Source organism: Eutrema salsugineum, unplaced genomic scaffold (genome assembly GCF_000478725.1).
Source record: "Eutrema salsugineum unplaced genomic scaffold, Eutsalg1_0 scaffold_4, whole genome shotgun sequence".
Classification (NCBI taxonomy): Eukaryota; Viridiplantae; Streptophyta; class Magnoliopsida; order Brassicales; family Brassicaceae; genus Eutrema; species Eutrema salsugineum.
The window spans coordinates 12323415-12333789 of NW_006256686.1; the positions used below are offsets into that span (position 1 = coordinate 12323415).

General features: G+C 38.2%; 1 protein-coding gene across 1 annotated transcript; it reads right to left on the bottom strand.

Moving 5' to 3' along the window:
* Positions 1–971: 971 nt before the first annotated feature.
* LOC112084532 lies at positions 972–9643 on the bottom strand. The gene is made up of 7 exons (XM_024153681.1): positions 9583–9643; positions 4124–5586; positions 3595–3847; positions 2520–3153; positions 1615–2387; positions 1337–1468; positions 972–1279 (listed from the first exon to the last, which is right to left on the bottom strand). Exons 1-7 carry the CDS (start codon positions 9641–9643, stop codon positions 972–974), a joined length of 3624 nt encoding a protein of 1207 aa, XP_024009449.1.
* Between the last annotated feature and the right edge of the window lie 732 nt (positions 9644–10375).

The window sequence follows — 10375 nt, forward strand, 5'->3', positions numbered from 1 at the left end:
AAACCCCTGTATGTTTTTTTTCACAGAGTTAAATATTGCCACGTCATCGATATAGGTTTGGATTGTTTTGCGGGTGACTTTGGAGGTTACTAGATTGACTAGCATTTTTCAGAACTGATAGGTATTTTTGCAAAAAAAATAAAGATGATGGTTTTTTTTGCATTAAACCCATAAATATGTATACTGGCTCTTTGTGGAAGTAAGAACAAGAATAAGAAAAAAAAAATCATTTCTCCCCATTCTGGCCTCTCTTCCTTTTTCTTGTTCTTCTATAACATATATATATATAGTATTATAATATATAGAAATACATATACATATATATATATATATATATTTCATCTTATATATTTATAAATTATAGTTTAATCCAAACCAATTGTTATGGTAAGCTTTACTTTCACAATCATTATTATCATATGGTAGACTATGTCTCCTCATATCAAATACGTGGTTGGTTTATGATTATATGGTAGATGTGTCATCAGATCATGGCCTCCATATAAAAAATATCCCGAAGACATTTATGAAAGGTTCCAGAAGAACCATTTGAAAGAAAAAAATGTCTACAAAACATTTAAGAAAAGTTCTTGAAGAACTGAATGAAAAAAAAATGTCCAGAAGGCATGAAAGTTTTTTAAAAGAATTATATGAAAATAATATCCAGAAGATATACATGAAAACATTTCTGAAGAACTGTTTAATAACTTTCGTCTAAAAAGACGATTAACACAAAGACGATTAACTTTCGTCTAAAAAAGACGATTAACACCTCAAACCATCAAATTTCGAGATCACAATCGTTGGAGAGTAGTCCAGGGCTTGATCCTCACCTAGGATCATATCAAGAGGCCTTTTGTAAAAGTGTTGTGAACAAGCCTCATTAAAAACCTTGTTTGGAAAACCCAATTGGGACAAAACCAAACGAAGAGAAAAAGAGCACAAGTCACAACACCTCTCTCGATGAACTCTTAAGTGGCTTGTATCACAACTAATGTAGTTGGATTAGCACACTTAAGATTGCCCTGAATGGTGTGTAGTAGCTTGTGAAAAGCTTGCTTGAACTTCATTGCTCTTGATCTCATCATTGGACCAATCGGAATATGCAAGTCTTTGTCTTCGTCTATACTTGCTTCCTCGGGTTTCAGCTGCTCTTGGTCTTCATTCGATTCTGGTTCAGGCTCTCCTTGTTCTCCTTCAATCTTCTCAGTTCCTAAGCTGGTCTTGATCATATCATCCTCTCCCACTTGAAAAGGATTTGTCCTCAAATCTGTTTCTTCTGCAAGAAAAGGAACTAAGTCAGGAACATTGAAGCTCGAACTCACAGAATACTTACCTTGAAAGTCCAGCTGATAGGCATTGTTATTGATCTTCTTGACAATCTTGAAAGGTCCATCGATTCGCGGCATAAGCTTAGACTTTCTTTCATTGGGAAATCTGTCTTTCCTTAAGTAAATCCACACCATGTCTCCTTCTTCAAAGACCATCTCCTTTCGGTTCTTGTTTGCATGCTTGGCGTAGTACTTAGTTTTATTCTCAATGTTATGCGCGCCTTCTCATGGATCTTTTTCACTAGCTCTGCCTTTTTCTTTCCATCTAAGCTAATTCTTTCACTCAAAGGTAAAGGCATTAGATCCAAAGGTGAAGTAGGATTGAATCCGTAAACGATTTCAAATGGTGAGAACTGAGATGCAGAATGCTTAGCATGATTATAGGCGAATTCTACATGTGATAAGCATTCTTCCCAAGTTTTAAGATTCTTTTTAATCAATGCACGCAACAAGGTGGACAAAGTTCTATTAACTATTTCAGTTTGACCGTCAGATTGCGGATGACATGTGGTAGAGAAAAGCAGTTTAGTTCCTAGCTTAGACCAGAGAGTTTTCCAAAAGAAACTAAGGAACTTAGTATCTCTATCAGAAACTATAGTTCTAGGCATGGCATGCAATCGTACGATATCTCTAAAGAACAAGTTAGCAACATTCATGGCATCATCGGTCTTATTACATGGAATAAAATGAGCCATTTTAGAGAACCTATCTACAACCACAAAGATAGAATCCTTACCTGTCTTGGTCCTAGGCAATCCAACTACAAAGTCCATAGAAATATCGTGCCATGGATGCAAAGGAATAGGCAAAGGAGTATACAAACCGTAGGGTTGTTTCTTAGCCTTAGCTTGCTTGCAAGTAACACATCGTTCACATGCCCTCTCGATGCCTTTCTTCATATGTGGCCAATAAAAGTGTTCTTGGACTGTACTTAGAGTTTTGGCAACGCCAAAGTGACCCATTAGTCCACCTGCGTGAGCTTCTTTGACAAAAAGATCTCGAACAGAAGAGTTAGGCACACATAGACGGTTTTCAAAGAACAGGAAATCATCAGCTCTATACTATTTCCCACTACCAAACTTCTCACACGAAGCATATATATCTTTAAAATCAGCATCAGTAGGATATAGACTCTTAATGTGTTCAAAACCGAGCAGTTTGGTCTCTAAAGAGTTCAAGAGAACATACCTGCGAGACAATGCATCGGCTACCACATTATCTTTACCTTTCTTGTACTTGATGACATATGGGAAAGTCTCGATGAACTCGATCCACTTAGCATGTCTTTTGTTCAGCTTCTGTTGGCCTTTTAGATACTTGAGGGACTCATGGTCAGTGTGAATGACGAATTCTTTAGGCCAGAGATAGTGTTGCCATGTTTGGAGAGCTCTCACAAGCACATACAGCTCCTTGTCATATGAAGGGTAATTCAGTGTAGCTCCTCCAAGTTTCTCACTGAAGAATGCAATAGGCCTCTTTTCCTGCATAAGAACAGCACCAATACCAATACCTGAGGCATCGCATTCTATCTCAAAAGTTTTAGTAAAGTCAGGGAGAGAAAGCACCGGGGAATGAGTAAGCTTATCCTTCAAAGTTTGAAATGCCTCTTCTTGATCTTGTTCCCATTTGAATCCCACGTTTTTCTTGATAACCTCAGTGAGGGGAGCCGCTAGAGTGCTAAAGTCCTTGACAAATCTTCTATAGAAACCCGCAAGTCCATGAAAGCTTCTTACTTCACTAACAGACTTTGGACTCGGCCAGTCTTTAATAACTTTGATCTTGTCCTCATCAACCTTGATTCCATCTGCACTCACAACAAAACCTAAAAAGACAAGGTTATCTGTTCCAAAAGTGCATTTCTTTAAGTCCGCATACAAGGTCTCCTTTCTAAGCACTTCTAAAACCTTTCTAAGATGCTCCACATGTTCATCTAAGCTTTTGCTGTAAATTAAAATGTCATCAAAGTATACCACAAAAAAATGACCTATATAAGCTCTAAGAACATGATTCATCAATCTCATAAACGTGCTAGGTGCATTAGTTAATCCAAAGGGCATGACTAACCATTCGTATAGGCCTTGTTTAGTCTTAAAAGCAGTTTTCCATTCATCACCCTCTTTCATTCTAATCTGGTGATATCCACTCTTAAGATCTACCTTAGAAAAGATGCTAGAAGCATGTAATTCATCAAGCATGTCATCTAATCTAGGTATAGGGTGTCGATATTTCACCGTGATATTATTGATGGCTCTGCAATCTACACACATTCTCCAGCTGCCATCTTTCTTTGGAACAAGTAAAACAGGTACTGCGCATGGACTCATGCTCTTACGAATGTGTCCTTTGTTCATGAGCTCGGTGACTTGCTTTTGAAGCTCTTTGGTCTCCAAAGGATTAGTCCTATAGGCTGGTTTGTTCGGAAGTGAGGCTCCGGGTATAAAGTCAATCTGATGCTCAATGCCTCTTATTGGTGGTAAGCCCTGCAGATTCTCCTCTGGAAATACGTCTTTGAATTCCTGCAAAAGTAATATTATCTTGCTAGGAATAACCTGCGTAGGCATATTTAGGTTAAAGCATTCTTTGAAAACTAGTAAATAGTTTGGGAGTTGACTTCCCTTTGGTTTGGTGATCATGAGGCTCGTTGATAGAGAGTTTGTAGAGGTGGTTTGCACTTTGTTCTTCTTCATAGCGATCTGGTCCTGCTGAACTTCTTGAGGAGTTAAGGGAACCAAAGTAGTTTTCTTGCCGTGATAGTCAAAGGAATAACGATTTGTGAAACCATCGTGCATAACCCTTCTATCTGATTGCCATGGTCTTCCAAGTAAGATATGCCCCGCATCCATAGGCAATACATCACACAGAATCTCATCCTGGTATTTGCCTATCGATATTGGCACCATAACTTGATTTTTGACCTCCATTTCTCCAGCCTCATTCAGCGATTGTAGCTTGTAAGGTTTCGGCCTCTTCATTAGTTTCAAACCTAATTTTTCCACCATAGACTCACTAGCCACGTTAGTACAGCTTCCACCATCTATTACTAAGCTGCATACTTTTCCTTGCACCATACATCGGTTGTGAAATAAATTTTCCCTTTGCTCGTTTCCCTCGGTCTTGGTTTGAACATTCAGAGTCCTTCTAGTTACCAATAGTTCTCCTCGAGCAGGCATCTCTATTTGTTCCTCATCTTCAGACTGTTCTTCTTCAGTTTCCACTTCTCCATTCTCTTTAATGATCATTATCTTCTTGTTGGAACAGCTACTCGCATAGTGACCATACTCCTTGCACTTGTAACACTGAATATCTCTATTCTTGGAGGTAGTCACCACTTCTTTTCCTTTGACGCCCTGTTCTTCACCCTTAGACTTGAAGAATGGCTTAAACTCTTTTTGGAAACTCGTTTTCTCATCCTTCTGAAAACTTGGCTTGTTGGATCCGTAGCTAGGTTTATAGTTTCTTCTCTTGAGCTGTTTCTCTAACATAATAGCCTTGTGCAACAGTTCCTCTAGTTCCACGTAGTGATGCACCTCTAATCGATCAAGAATTTCTCTAATTAATCCCCCCATGAATCTAGCCATCGTTGCTTCCATGTCTTCACGAATATCAGCTCTCATCATGAGAGTTTCCATCTCCTTGTAGTATTCTTCTACAGATCGGCTTCCTTGGGTTAAACTTCTGAGTTTGAAATGCAGTTCTCTGTGGTAATGACTTGGTACAAATCTTCGTCTCATGATCGCCTTCAATTGGTTCCATGATTCGATGGGATCTTCTCCGATTCTTCTTTTGGTTGTAACTAGGTTATCCCACCAACTTAGGGCATAGTCTTTAAACTCTGTTGGGGCCAGCTTTATCTTGTGCTCGGTGGTGTAGTCTCGGCAGTTAAAAACAAGTTCAATCTTCTTTTCCCACTCCAAATACTCTTCCGGATCAGCTGTGCCTCTGAATTCAGGAATCGTGAGCTTGAGGCTGCCCATAGGAACGCTAGACCTTTGCTTTCTTTCTTCTCTATCGCTTACTCTTCTTCTTGATGAACGAGCTCTAGAGGAGTTGCTGTAGTATTGCTCCGAAGCCGAATGGTCACTGCTCTTTCTTGGTTTGTCCGAAACCATCTTCTCCATGTCAGATCTCATACTTTCAAACTCCCGCCGCATGAGAGACATCATTTGAGTCATCATAGCATCCATCATAAGTTTGTTTGTCGATCCGCTTGGGTTTGCGGGGTCTTCTTTCTCATGAGCCGATTCCTCCATTGTACCTGTTCAGATGACAAGTAAAAGAACCAGTAAAAGAGCTCGAAGAATACACATGCTAGTTTAAAAATTGATCAAATTCGATACAGAACATGATACGACAATCGGACTTTTAGAAACCCTAATTCTTTCTATGAAAATTCTTTGAAATTCTGGATGACTTGTAATATAAACTAGAGAGATCAGATGCTAGAGAGCACGATCCGACTAGTTTCACACAAATTGTCACGATCAAAATAGAATACGAAAAGTCATAAAATCGTTAAACACGAAAAGACACAACCTGGGTTTGGAGATTTGCTCTGATACCACTTGATATGATCCTAGGTGAGGATCAAGCCCTGGACTACTCTCCAACGATTGTGATCTCGAAATTTGATGGTTTGAGGTGTTGCGGAAGGAAGGGAATGAATATGAAATGATGAAATATGGTATAACTTGGGGAAGACGCCTTGACACTTCTAAGAGAGATGAAAGATCTCTTAGACTATCAACAGAAATAAAAGTGCTTGTAATGAAAGGATATTATCCAAATTCACTACTCAAGCTGGTGATCAACCGATTTAGAGAGAGTTTTAGAAATAAAAGGTTTGATAGATTGAAAAGAAAGACAAGAGCAATACATATAGAGTCTCGAACACATAGGAAATAACAAAGACAACTAAGATGACTTAAAGACTCAATGACTAAGACTTAGACTAGTTTGAATTTGAAAATAGGCTCCTCTCTTCCTTGATCGCATCTGGTGAACGAAATGGGCTAAGTTTTCATCAAGAGACCTTTTGTAAAAGTGTTGTGAACAAGCCTCATTAAAAACCTTGTTTGGAAAACCCAATTGGGACAAAACCAAACGAAGGGAAAAAGAGCACAAGTCACAACACCTCTCTCGATGAACTCTTAAGTGGCTTGTATCACAACTAATGTAGTTGGATTAGCACACTTAAGATTTCCCTGAATGATGTGTAGTAGCTTGTGGAAAGCTTGCTTGAACTTCATTGCTCTTGATCTCGTCATTGGACCAATCGGAATATGCAAGTCTTTGTCTTCGTCTATACTTGCTTCCTCGGGTTTCAGCTGCTCTTGGTCTTCATTCGATTCTGGTTCAGGCTCTCCTTGTTCTCCTTTAATCTCCTAAGTTCCTAAGCTGGTCTTGATCATATCACTATGTCTCCTCATATCAAATACGTGGTTGGTTTATGATTATATGGTAGATGTGTCATCAGATCATGGCCTCCATATAAAAAATATCCCGAAGACATTTATGAAAGGTTCCAGAAGAACCATTTGAAAGAAAAAAATGTCTACAAAACATATAAGAAAAGTTCTTGAAGAACTGAATGAAAAAAAAATGTCCAGAAGGCATGAAAGTTTTTTAAAAGAATTATATGAAAATAATATCCAGAAGATATACATGAAGACATTTCTGAAGAACTGTTTAATAACTTTCGTCTAAAAAGATGATTAACACATATACTAACTGATTACATGTAGTTATTATTAAATTTCTGTTTAGTTATTTCTTTATGTGTAATTATATAATTTATTTTATTGACTACAATATGGTTATAGAAATTGAAATTCAGAACTTCCCGAAAGAGTTAAAATGTTGTGAAACTAAAAGCTCCAAAAAAGCTAAAAAGTTTTGAAAGTTTTACAAGAGCTAAAAAGCTCCTGATGAGTTAAAATTTCTGTAAGTTTCATGAATTAAAAGCTCTGAAAGAGTTAGAGGTTCAGAAGGCTAGAAGCTCTAGAAGAGCTGAAAACTACAGAAAAATTAAAAGTTCGGCAGAGTTAAAAGCTCTGCAAGAGTTAGAAACTCATGAAAAAATAGAAGTTCTTGAAGAACTAAACACTCTTGAAGAGAAAAATTTAAAGATGGTAAAACTCCAGAAGAGCGAAACGCTCCCGATAAGCAAAACGCTTCAGAAGAGTTAGATGTTCTAAAAGAACAAAATGCTCTAGCAGAGCGAAACATTTTAAAAAAATACATGATGGAGACATGCATAAAGATGGCAAGAATTGTTTAAGATAGTAAATCCAAAGTATATTAATATATAACACAACTGGTTTAAACCATCTCCGTATAATAATAGTATCAAATATTATTAATAATTTATATGATAAGACCAGAAGTTTTTCACATATAGCATGTTTTAACAAAAATAGAATAAAAGTGAGACCATCATAAGCGATCACCATTTTTGGTGGAAAGAGTTCATTAGATATGGTTGTTTGATTTCTTTAAGCAGTCCCCAAATTATATCCAAGTAAGTGAATTTGATTTTAGAAACCTCGTAGTTGGTTTAGTTGGTTTTGCAGGTATCCCAATTGACATCGCATCTCTAAAGATCCCAGCAAGATCTAACATACTCCATTAGGCAGTTTTAGAGAAAATGCTCTCTGATCCTCCCTACAAAAATATAATGAACTTAAAATTCATATAACTTCGAAGTACTCCACAAAAATTATTGTTTCTAAAAAACAAAATTCATCAGAGTAGAGTAAATGAACTCAAGGTTCAGTTAAAAAGGGGGAGGATGATGGACACTATAATACTCCAGAAGAGAAAGAAAATTAGAGAACAAAATGAAAAGATTCCAGAAGAATCAATAAAAAAAATATCTTTAGACTTATGGTCATTATACCTGAAGTTGTAATGTCATTCGAGATCAAATAGGTTGTTGTTTAAAAACAATGAGAACAATGAAGTCATAAGATATAAAGTCCAGTTTGTGGCACAAATTTTTTCTCAAAGACTGGAAATTGATGTTCCTCAGTCATGAATGTAATCACATTCAGTAATGTATTGGTAAAAATTCCAGAAGGATCAAAGATGCCTAAAGCATCTGAAAAAAATTCTTTGGTCATGTTTGTTGTAACGGATGCAAGAAGAAAACAGTAAACGTAAAGATTGCGCACAGAATTAACGTGGTTCACCAACGATGTGTTGGCTACGTCCACAGGCAAAGGAGACTGATTTTATTACAGAGACATAAGTTTCAGAATACATTAGAGATTAGGTTAACACGGTTATTTATAGCATAAATCCTATTTAACCCTAATCGCAATTGGGATCGTTCACTTAGGTCCATGTAAGAACCTTCATGCAGAAATAGTGGTCCAAGTGCACGCAGACTTCTACATTGCTCACGCAGGCTGTAGTCTTCAACATCAGCTTACACAGCATGTAGATCTCAACATCAGCTTCAGCGAGCAGCATGTAAACATACACACACAACCTCAAGACACAGCATGTAAACTTAACATGCTAAAAGTAACCAGCATGCTTGATCACGCAGGCTGCATGCTGGATCGTACATCCTGCATGCTTGATCATGCAGCCTGTATGATTGATCGTGCAGCCTGCACACATCTGCATGCATCAATGCCAGGAAGCTTCTATGCTCCAGGATTCAAGGCATATCAACAAATCTCCACCTTGACTTGAATCCTCTAGAAAGCTTCTACACATTAGGATTCAAGGCGTATCAACAAATCTCCACCTTAACTTGAATCCTACAGACAGATGTATCAGATGCACCATCATAGTGCCAGATGTACCAAACCTCTCCTTTGCCTCAGAATGCCAAACATGCACACTTAATGTGCTAGATGTGCCAGATGTTTCAACAATCAGAAAATCAGACTTTCTTTTGGACCAGACGTCCATAACTGGACTCAGATGCTCCTACGGAGCCAGACGCCCTTCACCGGGCTTAGATGCTCCTGCGGAGCCAGACGTCCACTCGGATCAGATTAACAGCTTGTGATGTTCAGCAAGTGCAAACAATGTTTCAACTTGTTTTGAGGAACTGCCTTCGTGAAAATATCCGCAGGATTATCAGCAGTTCCTACCTTTCTCACATTGATTCTTTTCTCACCTCTAAGAAAGTGATACCTTACGTCAATGTGCTTGGTTATTTCATGATGACCTTGTTCTTTAGTTAGACAAATCACACTCAGACTGTAACAGTATACGATAACCTGATCATGCTGCATACCCAGATCACTAACCAGTCCCTTTAACCAGATACCTTCTTTAGCTGCTTCTGTCAACGCCATTTACTCTGTTTCAATAGTAGACAAAGTCATCGTAGGCTGTAGTGTCACTTTCCAACTAAAAACAGAGTCACCTAGAGTGAATACATAGCCTGTCATTGATCTCCTGCTATCTACATCTCCACCAAAATCAGAATCAGAATAGTCTGTCACCTGACACGGACTCTCACCCTCATATATAAGACCAACATCAGATGTACCTCTAAGGTATTGAAATATCCGCGTTACAGCCAGCCAGTGTACCTTTCCTGGATGCCCCATGAACCTGCTAACAATACTGACTGCATGTGCTAAATTTGGTCGTGTGCAAACCATAACATACATTAACATCAGATGTACCTCTAAGGTATTGAAAAATCCGCGTTACAGGCAGCCAGAGTACCTTTCCTGGATGCCCCATGAACCTGCTAACAATACTGACTGTATGTGCTAAATTTGGCGTGTGCAAACCATAGCATACATCAGACTTCCAACAGCGCTACCATAAGGAACTCGAGACATATACTCGATTTCTTCTTCAGACTGAATGGAAAATATAGTGAGATGAACGTTTGCTGCGGTTGGAGTGTCAATAGGTTTAGCTGAAGACATTCCAAACCTTGCTAAAACCTTTTCGATGTAGGTTTTCTGCGACAAGAAAAGCTTCTTCTGTTTTCTGTCTCTAAAGATTTCCATTCCTATAATTTTCTTTGCTGCACCCAGATCGTTCATCTCAAATTCGAAGCTAAGCAGATC

Bases quoted from the DNA above. Each gene is read 5' to 3' on its own strand.
- LOC112084532 (XM_024153681.1), bottom strand. From the start codon at position 9,643: ATGGCGTTGACAGAAGCAGCTAAAGAAGGTATCTGGTTAAAGGGACTG. The intron at 3,154-3,594 runs GTGTAGATTGCA...TTGTCTTTTTAG, and splicing joins AGATGGCAGCTGGAGAATGT to GTTTTGTTGTGAGTGCAGAT. The intron at 2,388-2,519 runs GTATGTTCTCTT...GAAATAGTATAG, and splicing joins GCCGATGCATTGTCTCGCAG to AGCTGATGATTTCCTGTTCT.